The 23,783-nt window shown below is 37.5% G+C and overlaps 1 protein-coding gene and 1 long non-coding RNA gene across 3 annotated transcripts in view; one reads left to right on the forward strand and one right to left on the reverse strand.

Annotated features, from left to right (window-relative positions):
* Positions 1-23,783, forward strand: part of GABRA4 (gamma-aminobutyric acid type A receptor subunit alpha4) — a 68,008-nt gene that overhangs the window by 13,149 nt on the left and 31,076 nt on the right. The window contains exons 3-8 of the mRNA XM_040484510.1: positions 4,277-4,344; positions 5,352-5,572; positions 5,747-5,829; positions 8,605-8,748; positions 9,497-9,649; positions 16,204-16,463. Of these exons, the coding sequence (XP_040340444.1) occupies positions 4,277-4,344; positions 5,352-5,572; positions 5,747-5,829; positions 8,605-8,748; positions 9,497-9,649; positions 16,204-16,463 (929 nt within the window). The remainder of the gene's footprint in view (positions 1-4,276; positions 4,345-5,351; positions 5,573-5,746; positions 5,830-8,604; positions 8,749-9,496; positions 9,650-16,203; positions 16,464-23,783) is intronic.
* Positions 19,466-23,783, reverse strand: part of LOC121036243 (uncharacterized) — a 32,296-nt gene continuing 27,978 nt past the window's right edge. For both annotated transcript variants that reach the window (XR_005793289.1, XR_005793290.1), the window contains exons 5-7: positions 21,554-21,749; positions 20,612-20,760; positions 19,466-19,755 (exon numbers count right to left, since the gene is read on the reverse strand). This is a non-coding gene — a long non-coding RNA (uncharacterized LOC121036243). The remainder of the gene's footprint in view (positions 19,756-20,611; positions 20,761-21,553; positions 21,750-23,783) is intronic.

The following is a 23,783-nucleotide window of genomic DNA, read 5'->3' on the forward strand; positions in this document are numbered from 1 at the left end:
TTTTTTAATTTTTTTTCAACGTTTTTATTTTTGGGACAGAGAGAGACAGAGCATGAACGGGGGAGGGGCAGAGAGAGAGGGAGACACAGAATCCGAAACAGGCTCCAGGCTCCGAGCCATCAGCCCAGAGCCTGACGCGGGGCTCAAACTCATGGACCGCGAGATCGTGACCTGGCTGAAGCCAGACACTTAACCGACTGCGCCACCCAGGCGCCCCAACCTCATTCCCTTTTTTAAAGACCCTAACTCCAAATACAGGTACATTCTGAGGTACTGGGGGTTAGGACTTCAACATATGAATTTGGAAAGAGCATAATTCAGCCCATAACAACCTCTTTATGTGTTGCCCATCTGTCACTGGGATCTCTAATAGTTCTTTTCCATGTAGTTTTAACAACTGTCACCATAATGTGTAGTATAAATATGTTGCTTAAAAGATGCCACTTTAGAATATCAGCTCAGGTGCGGATCTCTGTCCCCTGACTCTGGTTTTCATTCTGCTTATGTGGCTTTCATTTCTTATCATTTTCTTCCTTACCTGCTTGGCCCCAGCCACACTGGCCTCTTTCCTCGTCCCCAAGCACACTAAGGCCTCTCCCGCCTCTAGGCTTTCTTCCCTGAAGTTCTTTATGCCTGTGATGCAATTCTCTCGGTTCCTCCAATGCCTCATGCTTACCCTCCAGGTCTCAGTTTAAAAGTTCTGCTTTGAAGAAGGGCTACAACATCTAGGCTTTCCCAGTCTGTAACTCAATTACCAGCCTGTTTTATATCTCTTATGAATGACAAGATCCTCCCATGTAATTTATTTCTTAATTACTTATACTCAGACTTCTCTAATAGCACATTAACACCCTGAGGCAGGAAGCTCTTAAGTCTTGTTTCCTACTGAAGCACCAGGGCCTAGTATGGAACCTGGCACACAGCAGGTGCTCACTCAATAGATGTTTATTGAATGAATGTCCAAATGAAATCTCTTTACCAATCATATCTTCAGAACCTAGCTTGTCTGAAAGACCTATGTGATCATATAAAGCAAATACTGAATAATGCCACAAACTAACTCAACAATACTAGGATTGTAATTCTGAAGGCAAACGTTTTTCAAGAATCATTAAGAAAGAATTATGTAAGAATTTGAAAATAGCCTGGGTGGCTCAGTCAGTTAGGCATCCAACTTCAGCTCTTGTCATGATCTTGTGGTTCATGGGTTTGAGCTCCACTTCAGGCTCTGTGCTGCCAGCTCAGAGCCTGGATCCTGCTTCAGATTCTGTGTCTCCCTCTCTCTCTGCCCCTTCCCCATTCACACACTCCTTCTCTCTCTCTCAAAAATAAAATAAACATTAAAAAATATTTAAAAAAAGAAAATACCCATTATTATCATGGAATCATTATAACTATAAGAATTAGTATAACCCCATGCACCTTAAAATAAATTTGTAAGTAAACATTACGTTGGTCTAATTCCTCTCCTACGCGTCTCTCACTCCCATAGAACACTTACGGTCTTAATATTTTATAGGACATATTTTGGTAAATACTATTCTAGAAATCAGATGAGCATTGTCTGTAAACTAGAATAACGTGAACAGCATCACCTAGGAACCTGTTAGAGATGCAAATTACCAGGCTCCACTTTAGGTCAATCAGCAAGTGTAGGGTGGAGCCCAGCATTCTGTGCTCTAACAAACCTTCAAGGTGATTCTGATTCAGTTCCAATTTGAAAACCACTACCCTAAATTGATCTTTGAAGTAACTTTTAATTTCTCAAGAATCTTGTCAAACAACAGTTCAGTTGTCAGGACATATGCAACCTTAATTGTTCTAAGTAACTTACCTCCTTTGCTCTGACATGCAGCAACTTAATGCTTTTGATACTTCAGCGGTTCTTAAGAAACTAGCAGAATAACTTGTCCCACTCTTGAACCACTTTGAGTTAAAAGCTCTGTTTTCTAAAATTCAACACACATTATCAGCTTCTTGGATTGCCTATCTATTCCCGGAACATTTTGGCTTAATGAGCTTATTGCTACCATATTTTTGTTCTTGTTTATAATTGCTCATTCAAATGAAAATTCAGTTAACTTCTCACACTTATTTTCTCTGCTTTCCAAAGGTGTTAGTATTTTTTTTAATGCAAACTCATTGGGGCGCCTGAGTTGCTCAGTCAGTTGAGCGTCTGACTCTTGATTTTGGCTCAGGTCATGATCCCAGGGCCATGGGATTGGGCCCTGTGTCAGGCTCAGCATGAGCATGGAGCCTGCTTAGGATTCTCTCTTTCCTTCTCTCCCTAGCTCATGCTCTCTGTCTCTAAAATAAAATTTAAAATAACCTATTTATAAATGAAAAAAACCTCTAATAGATCAATCTGATCTGTACCTTTTCTTTCACTATACTTACAAAGGATATATTTTTCTCTTTTAAAAAATATGTTTATTTATTCTTTGGCGCAGGTCACGATCTCACAGTTTGTGGGTTCGAACCCTGCGTCAGGCTCTGCGATGACAGCTTTGAGCCTGGAGCCTGCTTTGGATTCTGTGTCTCCCTCTCTCTTTGCCCCTTCTAACTTGTGCTCTGTCTCTCTGTCTCTCTGTCTCTCTCTCTCAAAAATAAATAAACATTAAAAAATTTTTAATTAATTAATTTATTTTGAGGGAGGCAAAGAGAGTGTGAGTGGGGGAGGAGGGGCAGAGAGAGAGGGAGAATCTCAAGGAGGCTCTGCACTGTTATCATAGAGCTGGATGTGGGGCCCAAACTCACGAAACTGTGAGATCATGACCTGAGCCAAAATCAAGAGTCAGAAGCTCAACCAACTGAGCCATTCAGATACCCCTATTTGTCTTAAGATAGTTATTCAAGAAAGAATTTCTAATTCTCCTTCAAACCATTTTTTTTTTCCTGTGGCTCAGTCTTCATCCTATACAGGGAGAAATATTCTGATTCATTTTTATGAGGATAACTTTAGACCTAGGGCATTAAGCTATACTAACTGTTATTTGTCTTTTTCTTTTTCTTTTTCTTTTCTTTTTTTTTTTTTTTTTTGGCATAAATCCAATTGTCCAACCAGTATCCAAAGGAAATAGTGCATCTTGATAGCAATGTTATTCTTTCCAGTATAGAGTATCTAGCTTCTGGCCATACAATGGTATAAACCATCATTTAAGGAAATGATGTTCAAGAGGGCAACAATTTTTTATTTTTATTAGGAATAAAAAGGTATATATATCATAATGACTATCATTATTGACAGCATTATGTTCTAGAGACTGGGGCAAGTCATTTACATTTATTATTTTAGTTAATACTCATTAAAACCTTAACCTATTAGGATTCATGACTTGACTAAGATCGTGTATTTAAAAAGAGCCAAATTTAAATTCCACAATTCCTGATGTTAAGCACCATGCTAAACCCAGATTGTAGCAATTTTCCTTTGTCTAAAATCTGTGTCAGCCCCATTATCATGATGCTCCCGCCTTTCCCTTCTGCCAAACACACCCATGTATTTGTTTCTGAACCAAAGCTATTTACACCTAGGAAAGAATCTCAGTAGTGGCGTTTATCAGAAGCCAAGAGAAACTACTACTTAATAAGTACTCTTATGAGAGAGTCACTGTGTTCAGGGTCTTATGTGAGCAATTTCACTTGATCCCCATCGGTAGTCTTGCTTGATATGTGCGATTGCTGCTTTTGAGAGGTTCAGTAGCCTGCCCTTGATCAAACAGCTAGTAGGTGGCAAGAGGTGAATAGGTCTGGCTTGTAGGAGAGTTTGTCTTTAATCTCAGTTACCGGTGGATGGTGTGCCTACTGTTAAAGGTGCCATGAATCATTTTTGTGCTCTTATTTAAGTAGAATCCTCAGCTTTCCAAAGACGACCATTATGGTTTTTCTCCTCCTCACTCTTGTGGCTAAGTTCCCTCTTTTTAACAGCTCGCTTCTTTACTAAGGGCCAATCAGATGACGGACTATAAAAAATTACAAAGGCTAAGAGTTTTTGTTCCTTGCACTGCCTTTCACAGTAGTGCCTGGTAGGTGATGTATTTCTTTAAGAAACAATGTTACCCTAAGTAATTTTTTTTTTTTTTTTTGCCTGTAAATAAACACTGCTTTCTGGTTCTGTTATTCTTTTGTCTACATTTTTTTTTTTTTTGTAGAGGTGCATTATCTCACTAAATATTTAAGATGCCAGTAAAAACATGATATATCTGTATTTGCTCTATTCTCCTTGCCTGTAATATTGGTATTTTTTTTTCACTCCTATTTACTTCATACCTACTAGGTCCTGTTACAGAAGTAAAAACTGACATATACGTCACCAGCTTTGGACCTGTTTCTGATGTGGAAATGGTAGGTATTTAGGAAACTTCATGTACTTTTTGTCTTTTGAAGAAAACATGCAGAAGAGAGGGCAAATGATATTTATCTTGTTAATCGCACACAGCTAGAAAGTCAAAGAGCCTCCTAATTAGACTTAAAGGTTTATAAGGATAAGACATTGAATTTACATTTCAGCTCTAATATTTGAGTATTTTTTGGTTTGGAGTTATTCTCAACAAAGAAAAAAAAAACCTTACTATTACTTGTGTCAGTGGTACAACCTTTTATGTAGTGATTTTTTTTCCTTAGAAAATTATTGAAGTGGAGAAAATTGAAGAGTGTAATTAGTTTTTGTATAAAACTATATTGTAGTCCTAACTGCATTTAGTACTCCATGTTGGCCCAACTGCTCACAACTTGCCCCCACCCCATCCCCCCATGCCTTCTCTTCCTGCCTCTTTCTCATGCTTAAAGAGGTTAGAACACCAAACACTGGTCAAGATGAATTCATCTATTCAGTTGTGCCCTCTAATTTTAAATATATGTAGTTTAAAGGTTAAAGGACCTACTTCACCTTTTTTCCTTGGCCTTAGGCTCCTAGGCTACTTTTAATAAATTTTGTGAATATAAAATTGCTTTTTACATATTTTACTCGTCTTAGAGATGCCTACAATTTTATGATTAATAATACAATGATATTTGTTACACTTTTACTAATTTTGCTACCTGGACTAAAGCACAACTGTAATTACTTTGTGCTGGTAGTTTTATTAAATTATAGTAATTAGTCTTGAATGATTCATGTGTATGGTAATTTATTTACCTGATGAAGTAGAAGATTAAGGCATCAAGATGGACACAACATGCTTTAATTGCTGAGAATCATTTAGCTCCATTGATGTAAGAACATTTCTGCTCCTATTAATTTAGTTTTTATTTGGGTAGTTTTTTTTTTATGAGTGGGATAGAGGCTAGAATTTAATGCATATTTATGTGTAGTCATCTGTGATTTGAATGTCACAAACTAATTTCCCTAGGAATACACAATGGATGTGTTCTTCAGACAGACGTGGATTGACAAAAGACTAAAATATGATGGCCCCATTGAAATTTTGAGATTGAACAATATGATGGTAACAAAAGTATGGACACCTGATACTTTCTTCAGGAATGGAAAGAAATCTGTTTCACATAATATGACAGCTCCAAACAAGCTTTTTAGAATTATGAGAAATGGCACTATTTTATACACAATGAGGTAGTAAATTTTTTCTTTTTCCATCTTTCCTTTTTATGCTTTCTTCCATTTTTTCTTCCTTCTCTCTCTCCCTTCTTCTGTCCTTCCTTCCTTCTTTTCATCCTTCTCGTTTTAGGTGTCTAAAAAATCATTTTTAAAGTGAGAGTTAATTTTAATCGCATTTTTCCATCATAGACTCACCATAAGTGCGGAGTGTCCCATGAGATTGGTGGATTTCCCCATGGATGGTCATGCATGCCCTTTGAAATTTGGAAGTTGTAAGTTACAATAAAAGTATTGTTAGAATTTATTAATATCTTACGCAAGCTGATATTTATATGTGTGCACAATTTCCCATAATCCATAAATCATTGTTCGTGACAATAACTGTCCAAGATTTGACTTTTAGGAGACTCTATTTTACCTAATATATTTAAATAAAGAAGTAAAAACAGCCCCTTTTCCAAAAACCAAAAATCAGTTTGGACAGATAGCCTGGGTAAACTGACTCATAAATAATAGGTTGGTGGTCAGTGGTGAAATTAAAGACTTCTGAACTCCATGTGTTGGTGGTGTAACAAAGAAAGTACAAAGGATTTTTAGTGGGGGGGAGAGGGAGTAATTTAACATCGTCTGTTACAAGCAGAATTCTTTATGGCAGATTTGAAAAAAGGTCAGAGAGGTTTCAGGTCTTCTTGAAATGACCAGGTTAAAATAATATAAGCAGCACTGTTAGAACCAAAGTGGCTGAAGCATGATGAAAGCATCATAAGAGATATGGTCTGATATGTAGACAGATCCAGATCATGTAGCATCTTATAGACCACATTAAGGATTAGATTCTATTGTAAATGCTACAGAAAGACTTTGGAAGATTTTACTAGGGGATTTGGCATTCTTTAACATTTTACAATTTCATTTCAGCTTTTCTATGGAGAATGGATTGTAGGGAGACTAGAGTAGAAGCAGAGAAGAGTGGGAGGCTATTGCTTTAGTACCATCAAAGATGGCAGTGGCTTAGACAAGGACGGCACTAGAGGCGAAGCTATGAAGTAGATGATTTGCAAATATTTTGTGGAGGTGAAGGCAAGAAGGTGAAATGAATGGGTAGTAAAGAATATGGAATCCCTTCCCCCAAGCTCCCTTTACCTGAGATGGTGGAAAAATGAGATTGCTTCTTCTAATGTGTGCCTCAAATATTTGATTCACTCAGAATCTACCAAAAACAGGTGCTGGCTTTTATTATTGCTTTGGATTCTTAGTGCACTGATTGTGAAACTGTTGCCTGCTCTTACCATTGTGCGTAACTTCATGAGAACTGGCATTCACCATTCTTTGACAACCCCTAGTAATCACAGTGTTTGGTGAGCTAGGTTAAAGCTAGAGAGTCATTTACTCGCTGACCAGTGACTTAAAGAGAGAAAATTAAAAAGATACATAGAAAGGGCGATCTCACTGGGGCATAATTAAAATCCATTTGTACTGTAATAATTTAAATTCCCCTACAGATCGTTCTTATCTATGGGAAGTTCTTTCTCACCCATCCACCTCTGCTGCCCATCGAGACGCACTCTTCAGAGCAACTTGAACATAGTTGGCACCAGTCAGGGTTTGTACTAGATAAAGAAATCACTCCTTGGGAGTTGGTTTGTTAGGTTGGGAATTAGAAAGAGACATTTTTTTATCGCTTTCACCCATTTTGCCTACGCCCCCACTTCCTGCCTCAAGTATCGAATCATTAAGAGAAAGGTTATTCTACCACATTAGGATAGCCAAGAGAAGAATACCCGATTTAAAATATCATGGGCAGGAACATAGCATTCAGGGTCTTTTAAATGTATGATGAAGCATGAATATACTTTAGGAGAGAAATGTTGACACATGACTCTATACTGCTAAATGACAACACAAGCCTCCCAGTTTGTTTTGAGAAGCTGTTTGTAAAAATAATCTCCCTAGGTATCAACTCTTGTAGAATTAAGCTTTCACTGAGGACCTACTGTGCTGTAGTCACTTTAGGAAGGTTTGTGGAGGGAACCGATTCATCTTGGTTCTTTTGAACTTATTTGTGAGTGAGCCAAGCTATCTGTTGTGGGTAGACTGGTCAGCAAGCAGCTGGTTTCCATTTGAGTTGAACACCAAATAATAGGAAATGGGCTTAAATTGCCTCTGGGAGGGATTTGTTGAAGATGGAAAGGAAAATGTCCTGATTGTAAGAGTTTAAAGGTAGTGGAACTGGTTGTGTAATTATATTCCCTGGAGAGCTCCACAAAGAGCAGAGCCAGTTGTCACTGCCAAATTGTTCCCAGAAGGCACGGGGACTGCCCAGAGGCAGTGTGGAATAGGTGACCCCCGGAGAGCTCTCCCAACAGTAGGGTTTGTTTTTGTTTTTGTTGTATTATTATAGGCGGCATCTGGTACATTTCTAATTGGCAGAGTTGCCGTAGGATGGAAGGAGTCAGTGTTGGTCAAGCCCTGGAAGTGAGTGAGAATGGAAAGAAGTACTTTTTGGGGGGAGGGGTATTATTTCCGCTTTTCAACTGCTTCTCCTATTAGTATGGAAACGCATCCAAGTGCCCCTCCTCCAATTTTAATCTCTTCTCCAATTCTCTCTCTCTTTTTTTTTTTTAACGTTTATTTATTTTTGAGACAGAGAGAGACAGAGCATGAACGGGGGAGGGGCAGAGAGAGAGGGAGACACAGAATCGGAAACAGGCTCCAGGCTCTGAGCCATCAGCCCAGAGCCTGATGCGGGGCTCGAACTCACGGACTGAGAGATCGTGACCTGGCTGAAGTCGGACGCTTAACCGACCGCGCCACCCAGGCGCCCCTCTCCTCCAATTCTCAACATAAAAGCAAGAAACATGCTGAGTTGCAAGACTGTTTATTTAATCTCTACAGTTTTCTAAGTCTTAAACGTGTTTTAATAAATCATGATTATTGTTTACTTTTATATCATCTTTCTTGAACATGTGTAATATTCTTAAATGTTGACCATCAGTGCTGATGGGAAAGGACCACTGACTTTAATCACATTCTGGGCTCTCATTCAGATGCATATCCGAAGAGTGAGATGATTTATACATGGACAAAAGGTCCTGAGAAATCAGTGGAAGTTCCAAAGGAGTCTTCCAGCTTAGTCCAATATGACTTGATTGGGCAAACTGTGTCAAGTGAAACTATCAAGTCCATTACGGGTGAGATGTTTAATAATTAAAATCAATATGCTACTTGGCATTCATTCTCGAGCCTGCAAGTGGGACTGAAAACAGATTCTGGGATTTGAGTCTTCTGAATCCTGGGCTTCAGAGTCTGAGAATAAGTCTACCGCTTCCTAAGTAACTTTCTTAATTGTTGCTTTCAGATGTAATATTAAAAAGTACTTATCAACAGCCATTAGAAATCTTAGTTTGTTTCCCTTATTAGCTTGTCTAAATGCCCATAAAATATACCTGAACTCAGGGATGTTAACTATGGTTCTATGTTATATGTTTCTCTTTGTATTTTTCTTTATATATATGTAACATTTAGAAATATAGCTGTTTCTGAAAACTAAGGCAGTATTTTCAAATGTGTGTGTGTTTCCATTTTTTTTCCTACTGACTTTCCATAAAAGTTCGGTCTAAATTCTGCTCTTAGAAAATGCTGAAATTGAATGGTAATTGCTTTTGCAGTACTGGACCTTTAATACAGACAGCGCTGCAAGAATTTTTTTAAAAGTTATAGCTTAATGTATTAAATGGCTTCATCACTGTATAGAACAATAATTGTGTTCAGGGTCATTTTCCCCATAGTTAGGAACTATATATTTCTCAGTTTGCTTGCTATGCACAACAGATAATTCTTTGTCTAAAATGCTCTTTTTAGGCTGAAATATGATTATGAAGTTAATTGACTAATTGCCTGCATAACCAATAATACATTTTCCTCATGTTTTATTTGTAGGTGAATATATTGTTATGACAGTTTACTTCCACCTGAGACGGAAGATGGGTTACTTTATGATTCAGACATATATTCCGTGTATTATGACAGTGATTCTTTCTCAAGTTTCATTCTGGATAAACAAGGAGTCAGTTCCAGCTAGGACTGTGTTTGGTAATTGAGATTCATTTTCTTGGGTATTTTTTGTTCACATTATATTTTGATCACGATTCATGGGAATAGCTCGTAGACATAATTTTTTTTCTAAGAAAATATTAAACGGTAATATATCAAGCTGTATTCATAAAAGAATCACATAAGCTTTCCATTTTTCCCAGCCAAGACGAATAAGGCTTGAGGGGATATGGACAGTCTATCCCTTCCTTTGGGGCCCCATCAGATTTCTCTTATTAAGACCCGGCAGATGAAGACCAAGTGTGAAACTGGATATGATTTCACTTTTGGTGACATTCTTGGGCTCCTACCTTAATGTTGTGTAATTGAATTAAAATCATATCTAGGTGTTAAAATGAAATGCACTGGGAACTTACAATAAAACAAATAAAAGTCATGGCCGAATAAATATGAAAGCCTTAGAAAAATCTGCGTTTTAATGAAGAGGAACAAAATGCAAGTGGTTTAAATGCATTGAGTTGGATGGCATTATACACCTAGTTTATTAGCTTATTGTTATATTCTAGTTAAATCCTTTTTTTCTGAACACACCATATTTTCTTCTTTTCATTTTTATAGTGGCTTTCTATATATCATATTCTAAGCTATATGAGGTCCAGAACACATCAGTTTTAAATTTTATAGCTCTTCATAAGTCTTCTACATATCAGTCATGCTTTTAAATAACATAATTAGGGGCGCCTGGGTGGCGCAGTCGGTTAAGCGTCCGACTTCAGCCAGGTCACGATCTCATGGTCCGTGAGTTCGAGCCCCGCGTCAGGCTCTGGGCTGATGGCTCAGAGCCTAGAGCCTGTTTCCGATTCTGTGTCTCCCTCTCTCTCTGCCCCTCCCCCATTCATGCTCTGTCTCTGTCTGTCCCATAAATAAATAAAAACGTTGAAAAAAAATAAATAAATAATATAATTAGTTATAATGGTATTTATGTAACTTAACAAATTTCTCTATTCTTTTTATATTGATTGTGAGTAGCACAAGCATTCAGTAGCAGGATAAGAAAGAAAATGTTCCCAGTTGCTCTGGACTGGAGGTATAGTCCTCACAAGAGATGTCAATCTCCCTTTGCCTTTTCTAGTTACTAGGATTAAAGCCACGGGAGAATATTCCTTATCATACACGAGCTGAGGGGATGAATGCTGGTGAGAAGAAACTGGGGGAAGTAGGAGCTTCTCATCTCACCTCCCCATCCTTATAGAGAACTCATAAGGTGTCTTAGTGTCCTCAGTGCACGTGAATGTGAGGACATTTTCCATAGACACTGCACCCACCCTCCTTTAGTCTTAGGTTTACTCAAGAACCCTACTGGGGAAACCACTGCATAAGGTCAATCCTGGGGGCAGGGTATGACCCCAGGAGGGTAGTGAGCAGGTATCATGGCACTGCCTTCTTCATAGAGTTGCAAAGGTTCAGTTAAAGAATAAATCCATGTTGCAAGTGTTGAATAAATTTTACCCATTAAAAACGTATGTAAAAATGAAACAGAAAATAACAAATCTAAGCTTCGCACCATAACAGATTGGGGTTTGAAACTGGAATCTGGCACTTATTTTCTCCATCCATATACATATCCATGCTAATACATCTCTCTTTCATAGACTAGTGAGGATGTGGATTTATGTGCGGTCCTCATCACAGGGCATATGGTGCACTTAGTACATATTAGTTACTCTCTCTCATACTTCTCTGACAGAGAGGAGATTTACTTTGTTGTGACTTGATTTCCTTGATTTTTAGTTGCTTTTTCAAGAGGACATATATTGTTCTGTTGTGTAATTCCAGGCACTCTGCTAAGTCCTTTATGCTCATTATCTCATTTAGTGCCCATACTAATCTTGGGTGTTTCCATGTCATGTTGAGTCAGCCTGACTGGGAGGGAAGTACCTGCTGAGGCTGAGCATCAGACCAAAGTTCTGTAACTTTCCCTGGCACCAATAATATCAATATTTCAGGAACTATTTCATTGGTAATAAAAGTAAAATCACTTATTTTTGTCATCTTTTCTCTGTGGTCTTAAAGAACACCTAGAACAGAAAATACTGACCCATCATTTGTGCATCTGATGAAGGTATAATAGTATCTTAATACAGATGCTGCAGCCAAGGTTCTAACCACTAGGTCTGCCACTGATTTGCTGACAAACCATCAGTGAGTTGCTTCTGCTCTTTTCCACATGTGTTACAACAGGATACACGGTTGTACCTACTTCACAGGGTTGCTATGAGGATTAAATAAATTAATTTGGATAAAGCACTTGAAGGAATGCCTATCACACAATGCATTTTATTTCAATGTTGATTATTATAAGTCTACCCTGCCACCTACCTCATCTGAGACCACCACTTGATACTATAATTAAAGCTTCTCTGTAGTTTATGTTTATTGTGATTGCTTGATAAGCTTTGGGTGCTTTTTCGGTTCAACACAAACTGGTAGCCACTGTCTCACTTGTCCCCAAATAATGGAAATCGCCAGCGGTGCGGAGAAGGATAACATTGATTACAGCTGTAGCCACCCAACATTTCCTACAGATTTCTTGATAACGCAGACACTGTGAGGAAATTAAGTAGCATGTAGTAAGGATAAGATGTGCCATCTTGTGTAACCTTCACAATAGCTCAGCAAGGTAGGTGTTATTAATTTTTCATGGAGAAGCAAAAGTACCCAGAGAAATCAAGAAACTTGTATCAAGTCACCTACTTATAAGTGATGGACCCAGGACAGTTTCTGTCTAACGTTGAGGACTCTGCCATTTCTACTCTGTCATTCTGTCTTCACAGGAAGTATGATGTGGGCACTTGTGGAGTATTCCAGAGCTACTGAGTGAGATTGTATGGATGTGTGCTGAAGATAATTTGTGGGTAGCTTTTTCCATTTGAACTGTGACATTTGCCTGTCTTGAGTTTATGTGCCGAGATGTTGGTTTTGATTGACCAGGGAAATTATGCACAATAATGAAGTCTTGAAATGTCTAAGATGTGTCAGGATGGTAGTTATTAAATTGTTCATTGAGGTATTTTCCTAAGGAAGTTAAGTTTAAAGTGTTTGGGGGATCATTGGCAATCTATTTCATATGAGATTCAAGTAAAAAATTCATTCTGGATTAATATTTTTTCCCCTAATTTTCATTTCCCTCTTCATTCAGGGAGAGAATTTTCTGGGTCAGAGATATCACTGGAAATCATGCAAAAACAGACTCCCCCTTCAAAAAAATTAGTGTAACTATGAGAAGCAGAGTGTTCTACATTCTCTCCAAAGGCCTTCTATCTGCAAAGTTGCATGCCTTTAAGTCTTCTAATTATTCCAGTATAGTAAAATGTTAAACCAGAGTAAATGCCAGCTGGCATGTCTAAATCATTACTAGTTCATTTTCTTGGAGTGGCCGGCCAAAAATTTACTCTTGTGCACAGTCTTAGCCCACTCTTCCACGTCCTCTCCCAGCTCCCGGGCCAGCCAATATGGTACATATTCAGCATTATAAAAGCAGGTACTGGCATCAATACTTGAATGTGTCAAAAAAAAATCCTGTGGTTGTTGAAGTGTTTTGAGGGTAGATGCCAGCAAAGCCATTTAGAGCAGATGCAATGTCTTCCTAGATGCAGAGGAAGCATGGCTTCTTATCCAAAGGGTTGGCTTCTGTTTGCAATTCTTTTAGTATTTATTGAACCAAATGCTCTGTCTAAAAACAGCTGTAATAAGCACATTCCTGTCATGCTAGTGCTTTCTTTAAATTTGATCACCAGGCAGACAGAACTTTTTAATGTCTAAAGAAAAGGATGGCAACTTCAAACACTTAGCCAATTGTTTATGCAGGCTACCTTTCCTAGCTTTGCCAATAGTCAGGAAAGATGAACCATAGTATCATATACCCTTCAATGGTTATTCTACAAACTTAAAACTAAATTGACTCAAGTCAGTGAAAAAGGAATGGAAAGTGGCCACATATCCAGGATTTTTTGCACTTATGTCCCTAGCATAATTTAACATCTTCATGAAACTGGGGATTTACCCTCCTTAATGATCAGAAAGTAATTTTGGGGTTCATGGCTCAATAATTGCATTAATATCCTACTTACATTAACAAAGGAATTTCTTTCTATGATAGCAGGAGAAGACCATTACTTGAGGTCTGAGGGAGAAATTGTTCTAGTACAAGAAATAAATGTTCAAAGCAACATGGGAAATCCCAAATTGCTTATAGTTGGGTTTGAGTTTTCCTTTTTTGTTATCACATGCTCTGTGGAATTTTCTGAGTTCTGAGTAGTATTCTTATTTAGGCTGCACTGTTCATGTTTTATTCCCAAGTGTTTTCAGCATAGTTTTTCAGCATAGTAGTTTTCAGCATAGTTTTCAGCATAGTAGGGGAAGTAAGGAAGTTGTAGAACATTTTTGAATTCTTAATAGACCATTAAACTTAAATTTTTATGAATAAGAAGAAAAACTTTGATTTATTTTCAAACTATGTAGCTAAAATTTTTAAAATTAATTTACATTTCATAGGCAGCATGGGAAAGCTGCCATTTTTTCTGAGATTCAAAATGGAGGCCTAAAAGTTCTAAGGTCTCTTTCTGAAATGAAGTCCAATAAATTCCCAATACTCCATTTTCTAGCTATTTTCATATCTCCTTATTTCACCAAGCATACATTTTAAAATCTGTTTTAGACAAATAAAACCCTAAAAAAAAAAATCACCATTATTTTTTTAAAAGGGAATACAACCAAATCCTCAAATTTCTTTCTCTGTTTATGGAATCTTTTTAAAAGATCTATAGTTTATATACTGCAAGTAGCTTTAACTTTTTTATGTTCTAAAATTGACAATTAAGAGGGGACTAGAGAAAAAAATGGGTTGGTGAGGAGGTGAAAAAATGAGTTTTTATTTCTTATGCATTCATCATGTATCCAGCACTATATGAGGTATGGTCTGTCCTGAAGAAATGTTAGACATTTATGCCCTCAAGGAGGCTACACTAAATCAAGTTGTGGAAACAGGCTTACATACATGGAATCATTAGGGAACAAGGAAGAATATAATTAAATGCTGAGTTGAGGAGACAATATAATTTCTCCCTAAGCTCAAATATTATTATTCCTTTACTGCATGGGGCTCACTTTTTCTTCAGTTTGACATGTATTGTTTGGCTTTCAACTAAGGACTGACATGGATTGGAATATATAGTTTAGGTGTCTCCATCATCATCATCATTATCATCATCATCATCATCATCATCATCATCATCATCACTATCTTCCTCCTCCTCATCCCCCGACATCTGGGTGTGTCAATTCATGAGCTATCCTGAGCATTATATAGAATGAGTTTAAATGGATATAGTAAATTCTCACAGAAATTTCCAAGCTTAACTAGATAACATAGATTAAATATACAGATAGACAAAGATGCAGAGAGTCAACTATTAGCATCTTTAAATAATGCATTTCTCTATAGTTCTCGTGGCAAGTGGAATTTTTATACTGAGAATGGGGACTAACCTTTTTTTTAGGTTGAGGAGAAGGCTTCCCTGGAAATGATATGCTTTGGAAGCCTGTTGATGAAAGAGAAGTACTTCTATTCCTGTTGCAAAGATTTTCCTGCCTACCACGAACTGATGCATGGTAGATGTCCAATATTTAAAACAAAATTATTCTAGAAATCAATTTTTTCAGAAATCTACATGTACTGCCTTTTATAAATTAAGCTCTTTCACAACTAGATTATTATTATTTTATTATTATCTTAATTCAATAGGTAATATTCACTTAAGGATTGTAAATATCTATAATTCATGCTTTTTCTGGTAATGATTCTCAATAGCAATGGGCCATACCTATCCCAGAAATTTTGATGGTCCAAATTACAATGCTATCAACTTCTCACTTCTGGTTGAGAATAAGCACTTCAATAAGTCACACATCCTGTTAGATGGATGTGTTGACTTTCTCAGGTATGTTGGCTCAGATACTAATACCAATCCAATATATGACAGGTGCCTTATATATTTGTAATCTTTATAGCAACCCCAAAAGGTAAGTATCAAATGAAGCCCAGTGAGTTTTCCTTACTTAATCCAGGTGGCACTGAGCCAATGATTAATATAGAGGCAGGATTTTAGTTATATCTGTGTCTTACTCAAAAACCTGTGCTGGAGCGCCTGGGTGGCTTAGTTGTTTAACCATCCGACTTTGGCTCAGGTCATGATCTCACCGTTCGTGAGTTCAAGCCCCACATCGGGCTCTGTGCTGACAGCTCAGAGCCTGGAGCCTGCTTCAGATTCTGTGTCTCCCTCTCTCTGCCCCTTCCCTGCCCACGCTCTGTCTCTCAAAAAATAAACAAAACATTTAAAAAATTAACAAAAATACCTGTGCTAATTTCACTGAACCACTAGGATTCAAATCTTCCACTAAAGATGGTTTGGTTTGAGATATTGAAAAATTTGTAACCCCTACCCCACCAAATCCCTAGGTTTGTTGGTTTGTTGGTTTGGTTTCATAGAAGTAATGGTAAAGTATTTTGTCTCTTTGCTCTTTTGCTTTTGAAGGGATAACCACAGTCCTCACCATGACCACACTGAGCATCAGTGCCCGGCATTCTTTGCCCAAAGTGTCCTATGCTACTGCCATGGATTGGTTTATAGCTGTCTGCTTTGCTTTCGTATTTTCCGCACTTATTGAGTTTGCTGCTGTCAATTATTTTACCAATATTCAAATGGAAAAAGCCAAAAGGAAGTCATCAAAAGCCCCCCAGGAGATCCCGGCTGCTCCAGTGCTGAGAGAAAAGCATCCTGAAACATCTCTACAGGTATTTGACTTAATCTCCTTCAGTTTAAGATTTCAACTTTTTGGGCAGATTTGTATTGCCAGGGGAAAAACTGAGAATTTGAAAATCCCAATAACAATTTGTGAGTTATTTAAAGTCTGGAAAAATATAAAAGGATAATTGTAAATTTCAACTTTAACACGGTGATTAGTGGCCTAAAAATTAAACAGATTTGGACGAGCTAGATTTACGTGGAGCTAGTTGTTTGTAACTTGCTGCCAGAATTAAAAGATTTTTGACAGGCAAAATCTTAGGTATACTCTTTTATTAATTTTTTTTTCAACGTTTTTATTTATTTTTGGGACAGAGAGAGACAGAGCATGAACGGGGGAGGGGCAGAGAGAGGGAGACACAGAATCGGAAATAGGCTCCAGGCTCTGAGCCATCAGCCCAGAGCCCGACGCGTGGCTCGAACTCCCGGACCGTGAGATCGTGACCTGGCTGAAGTCGGACGCTTAACCGACTGTGCCACCCAGGCGCCCCTGAATCTTAGGTATACTCTTAAGAGGAACCTATGGATATCTTTAAGTGGGTTGACAAAGCATTTTGGTAGAGTTCATTGAACAAAATAAAGCAGCGGTTCTTAACATGATCCCACATTAGCACTATCCCATGGGGCTGGATGGGGCCTGTGCCCTTGTATTAAACGAGAAAATAAAACCAATAAACAAAACACCCATAGTTGTAGTCGATGTACACCAAAGACTGAGAATTCTTATGCTAAGGGAACAGACCTAAAAGGATGTAAAAACCTAAGAGCTACTGTAATTTACATTGAGCACATTAGTGATTCTGCAATAAAAAATTCAACCACAAGTAATGGTTTAAAACTCTTTTGCCCAAATCACAGTATATATAATGATTGACTTTATTGTGTGTAGATAATAACTTATTCCCTGTATTTGTTAAATCATTCATTAATTCCTTCATTTTCTAACTCCAGCAAATACACATTCATTGCCAACCACGTGACAGACTCTGTTTTAGTCTGAGAATCAACAGTGTACGTAACCCCCCTCCTAAACAAATATCCCGCTCTATGGAGCTTACATTTAAGTGTGTAGAATGAGGAGAGGGAGACAGATGGTTTAAAATCATCTGCATAAATAGGGGCACCTGGGTGGCTCAGTTGGTTAAGCATCAGACTTCTGCCTAGGTCACAATCTCTCTCAGTTCTCTTGCGGTCCATGAGTTCAAGCCCTGCCTCTGGGCTCTGTGCTGACAGCTCAGAGCCTAGAGCCTGCTTCGGATTCTGCCTCCCTCTCTCCCTGCCCTTCCCCTGTTCACTCTTTGTCCTTCTCTGTCTCTCAAAAATGAATAAATGTTAAAACTTTAAAAAACATGCGCATGTTAGATGCCGACAGTGCTGTGATAGTGCAGAAGCACCTAAGAGGAAGGAAGCGCTGCTGCATTGTGAGAGGGCTGGGGTGCCATTCAGAATACAAGTGGTCGGGGGAAGTCTTCTGCGGGAAGGTGCGTGGGGGGGGGGGGTGGTGGCATGCAGGTGGTCGGGGAAGTCCTCCGCGGACACAGCGGTAGAACAAATCAGGTTCCATGCTCGCTCTAGCAGGGATTAACTGGTGAAGTGTCAACAACCTATAGCTCCTACGAGCTCCAGGCACTGGTTCTCTAAGAATAACACGTGAGCAGGTAGGAAAATTATTGCCCTTTCCATTAAGTCCATTTGAATTGACTTAATTTACATTTTCCTCTAGAGTAAACCGTTTCGAAAATTTTTCAAAATCATTAGAATGGATTTTGTACACTGTATTCAGTTAAAAAAAAACTGATTATCTGCCGTTTTAGCCCTTTCCCATTACCCACGAGTAGATTTATGCCCTCTCTGACTTTTATTGTGATTTTAGTTGTTTTGCTCTCTTGTAGGCCTTGGTAGAAAAATTCTATTTACTATTTCTTTCAAAAAAAAGTTAAGTCTTGGATATTTGTTTATGTATGTATGTATTCATTTATTTAACTGTTTCTGTGTTCTAATTGTTGATTCATGATTTATTTTATTTCCATCTTTTTGTAGGTTAATTTTGTTACTCTTTTCTAGTTTTTTTGTTAATTCTTAGTAATTTGTTTTCACTGTTTCTTCTTTAATAATAGTTTCCTTTATTGCCATGAGCTATATTGCATACACCCTTATCCATAGTTAATAACTTTTGATATCTATTACCATAATTATTTGCAAAATATTCTACAATTACACGATTGTTTTTCTCTATGATATTTGGAAGATAAAATTTCCAAAGTGGAATTGGTTTATTTATTTAGCTCCACTGTCCATTTCTAGTTGTATCACATTGTGTTCAGAAATGTTACCTGTATAAATGTAAATGTTATCATACTTCCATTGTGTTCTGTCTTATGTTAAAAACTTATAAATGTTTGATGGCAATTTGAAAGAAGTTGATTTTTAGTTATTAAATCAATTTTACTTAAAACATTATTGTTTCATTTGTCTAACAAATCACCTCTTGTCTTCTTGATTTTTCAAATACCAAGAAAGACACAAAAAATTCTCCCACTAATATGAGCCTGTGTCAAATTTTTTTTTTTGCCTTTTAACTTTTTTTGTTTTATACACTTTGATACCCTGATATTCAACATGTAAAGATTCATATCTGCTCTATTTTCGTATCCGTATATATATTTAATTGTAAAATAACCTTTTTTTGGTCCCATATAATACCTTTTCCCTTGAATTCTATTTGGTCTGATTTTTATATTTTTTGAATTCTTTCTTAATATTAGCTTTTGTTATATATCTTTCTCACAAAATTTCTTAGTGTTTATTTTTTCATGTACTTTGGAAGCTATATATATCTTTATATCACTAGTGGTTAATTTTAAGTATTGAAACAAGATATTTCTACTAATGATTTTCTAATAATGTTGAAAGCGTAAATCATTCTGACTCTCCCATGTAGCTGCTAACTTCCCCCAACCCCAGGATTGCTCAAGTCCAGAGATTCTGGATTTGGAGACATATTTTATATACATATTTTTTCTATTTGTGATGAGTTGGCATAGTTCTTTTCATTTTTGCAAAGTGAACTTGCCCTAGTGCTATAATGGAATGTTATCAACACTTGAGTAATTTTGCAGAATTTCCCAAGGTGGGAAGAGAACCAATAATCTTCTATTTGTTCCCTTAAATATATCACTTGGATGGAGTAGTTGCCATTGTCAGTAAATGCTTGGTTGAGCACATGCAATTGGCTAAGTCCACTCTGATTCAGTAACTCCTCTTGGCAGGCTGGGCCACAACCTGTGTGCAAATGACATACCCAGAGTCAAGAATTCATAGTATTTAAAGGTTGGGAAGGAAATCTGGTCAAAGTATGCATCGTAGGCTTCCGGTCCTCTACAATATGTGATTGTTTGTGTATGATAACCCATATCTCCACAGCAGTTTACTTGACGAATATCTGTGTTCCAAAGACAGTGATTAATGGGTTAGCCCATCCTCCTAACTCCAGATTGCTGCCAGAGCATAGCTGACATTGCAATGTCAGTTGTCATTGAATGGCTTTAGTATCAAGTCCAACTTTGAAGGTTGAAAACATTAAAATTGAGAGAAGGAGAGTGTGAGGAACAGAGAGAGAGAGAGAGAGAGAGAGGAAGAAAATTTAGGAGGAGAAAGAATATCTTAAGAGTAACATTTTAAAATATGTTATTGGAAGGAAATATTCTAAAAATATATAAGGTTTGGAGTTTCAGTAGAAATTCTAATCAGACAGCTGAAATTTGCTTATTCAAATATGTATTCCAGCTTGTGTGACTGTTTACTTATTGGAATGAAGCTGCCTTTGTTTAAAATATGCTTAAACCCCTTATTTGGAATTGCCCTCAGAGACTACATGACATTTGGTAATTCTGTCTTTGGGTAAGGTCACTAGTGGTTTGATTCATTGTCACTATATGTGTCCTATGGCCAGTTAATGGCCTAGCAGAGGTGTATGGTGACCACTTCTATTCTTTGGGAATTGGAAAGCGTATGGTTTATGGAATATTCATGAAGCAAGGAGAAAAGGCCGATTGGCAGAATCCAAGGGCAGCTATGGGCAGCTTGAATATGTCTTTGGGCATCTCAAGAGGCAAAGCAGCTGTTATGCTTCTCTTACCTTAATTCTGCCTTTGATTCTGTCCTTCCAGTATCTGAGTTGATCTTCACTGTTGTGGTTGTACCCTTTCATATCCTCACTACTTCTTAGAGTATCTACTCTCTTACTGATGCAGGTGATTTGGATTAATAGGATGGTTTCGAGAATAACTATAAAAGGAGAAGATTTCTCAAAATCATATTTTAAAAACTCATTTGAAAATATATCCTGTGGTCATTGTTCAGTTAGAAAGTATGCATTTATGAGTATATGTGGTATCTTGTGAAAAAAATCCAATGATACAATGACTAAAATTACTTTGGCTTTTAAATTGTGTCAGGTACTATGTGATAGGCTTTACATGTGTTACTTAATTTCAAGATCATGATAACTATTTTAAAAATGAAGAAACTGAGGCTTGCAATTGTTAGGTGATGTAGTCAAGAAATGGTAAACCAAGGGGCGCCTGGGTGGCGCAGTCGGTTAAGCGTCCGACTACAGCCAGGTCACAATCTCGCGGTCCGTGAGTTCGAGCCCCGCGTCAGGCTCTGGGCTGACGGCTCAGAGCCTGGAGCCTGTTTCCGGTTCTGTGTCTCCCTCTCTCTCTGCCCCTCCCCCGTTCATGCTCTGTCTCTCTCTGTCCCAAAAATAAATAAACGTTGAAAAAAAATTAAAAAAAAAAAAGGTAAACCAATATTTAGACGAATTCAGCTGCATCTGAATGTAAAACTTGTTCTCTTTTATTAAAACTCTGTTTTGTACTATTTAATTTATGATATACTTATGAATAATAGTCATTAGAATGTATATATTATACACACGCATAAAATGATCAGCCCAATAATCTTTTGTGCATATTTCTATGAATAAATAACAATGGCAAAATATTCTGAATGGTTTTTACATGTCAGTGACAAGAACTTTTACAGACATTGTATATATAACTTAATTTTAAAAACTTACAAGATGTGTCCTGTTGGAATCCATGTTTTACCAATAAGGAAATTGATAGAGATCAAGTGATCTTCCCCAAATCATTTATCTGGTAGGTTGCAGGGCTGGGCCAACAAAACCCATACTTTTAAGCCTAAAGCTTTAACGATGGATTAGAAATGTTGAGTGACAGAAATGGAGGATGAGATGGTGGTGGCATCATTCACTAGAATAGAGAAGAGCAGTGAACCACATTTAATGAAGAAGCTAAATTAGTTCAAGTTTAGATAGTGGCAATTCTGTAGCAGGGCATTGTCTCCCTTCACACGATAATGATTTCTGTTTTCAGACTGCAGCATACCTTTCCATTCCCATCTACTCAATTTCGTTGTCTGTTTCCTTTTCACCATAACTATTCTTCATGGACTTTTCATAGATTCTTACAAGGATATTTTTAAAATATGTTTTTTAATTTATTTATTTTGAGAGAGCAAGAGCGAGGGAGGGAGGGGCAGAGAGAGAGAGAGGGAGAATCCCATGCAGGCTCTGTGCTGTCAGTGCAGCTCTGCTGGACTGATGGGGCTCGATCCCACGAGCCAGGAGATCTTGACCCGAGATGAGACCAATACCCAGATGTTTAACTGACTGAGCCACCCAAGCGCCCCTTTTACAGAGATATTTACAAAATTAAAGAGCTATTTGCTCTACTTAGAGTCTTTAATAAAAAGATGATTAAAAAATAAATAAAAAATTGAAGGTTCCTCTTGAATTCAGTAACTCAAGTGCACTCATGAGAATCTCCTTTTTTACTACCCACTGTTCAAAGTCAAACTCAAGCCATATTTCCCATGTATGTGTCTCATTCTGACTGAGCTCAGGAATCTCAAGGACATGGTCTCAAGGATCCACATTTACAAACTGGGGGTGATGAGAGAACCTACTGAAAAGGCTTATCATGAGAGTTTAATAACATCATACATGTAAAGTACATAGTGCAAGATTAATGCCCAGTAAATAATTGTGCGATTATTATTATCCTTTATTTCTTGAACCATCTTCAACATTTAAAATATATATCACAACATTTATCATTTATAATATCCTAAAGTATTTTGCATTACTAAATTGTTTCATATGTGATTGCTGTATTTACCTAGTTTAGATGGCTAGCTCCTTAATAACATTGATTGTGGCTTTATTCTATTTTCTCACACAACACAGTGCATAGTGTTTAGAAATTACAGTTTATTGACGGATTATAAGGAGTCAACTATAGGAATCAGACAATGGGAAATGTGGTGCCTCTGAAATTATATATTTATCAACCGTGTCCCAAAACATTTGTATTTTATGTAACATTCTTTCTCGTCAGAGTAAATGTGAACATCAAACAGATGTTAGTAGTGAGCTAGAGCCTGGTTACTGTGAGCAGCTATAACAACTAATATTCAGTCTTAGCATTCTGAGATGCACATGTCAACAGTGGAACTTACCTAGTGGGCAGCAATAGAGGACTGAGGAGGACACTTTGAAAAAAAAAAATAAAACAAAACAAAAAGCTCAGTAAATCTACAAGTGCCACTGTGCATTAAGAGGAAAGCATTGGGGCGCCTGGGTGGCTCAGTCAGTTACACACCTGACTTCGGCTGAGGTCATGATCTCACGGTTTGTGGGTTTGAGCCCCGCGTCGGACTCTGCGCTGACAGCTCAGCGTCTGGAGCCTGCTTTGGATTATTATGTCTCCCTCTCTCTCTGCCCCTCCCCCACTTGCGTGCGCTCTCTCTCTCTCTCTCTCTCTCTCCCTCTCTCTCTCTCTCAAAACTAAATAGAACATTTAAAAATTAAAAAAAGAGGAAAGCATTATTTGTTGTCCTTTGGTCAATTTAGTCATACTACTTACACACATGTCAATGACTGTTAGCAACATCAGTGTTAAATACAATGATTTCCTAGTGATTGGTAATACACAAGCATCATTTCATTGCAACAGGGTGTACAAACTAGGTCAGTTTCAGATTTTTGTTTTAATCATTCTCGAAACTCCACTTAGAAATGCTGTTCTTTAAATAGTTTAAGCTAACATGCAAGCAACTTTCATTTTTCCATTTGTCCATATTTCTTTCATTTCTTAACTTAGTTTAAAGTTCCCTTGGCAGTTTGCAAAAGGACATGAAGCACTGCTGTCAGTTCACTTGACATTTACGTATGTTTGTGACACTAGTTTAATGACATTCTTTAAATCATATATAAATTGTACCTC

The sequence above is a fragment of the Herpailurus yagouaroundi genome, unplaced genomic scaffold (genome assembly GCF_014898765.1).
Source record: "Herpailurus yagouaroundi ecotype Mexico unplaced genomic scaffold, PumYag 28, whole genome shotgun sequence".
Lineage (NCBI taxonomy): Eukaryota > Metazoa > Chordata > Mammalia > Carnivora > Felidae > Herpailurus > Herpailurus yagouaroundi.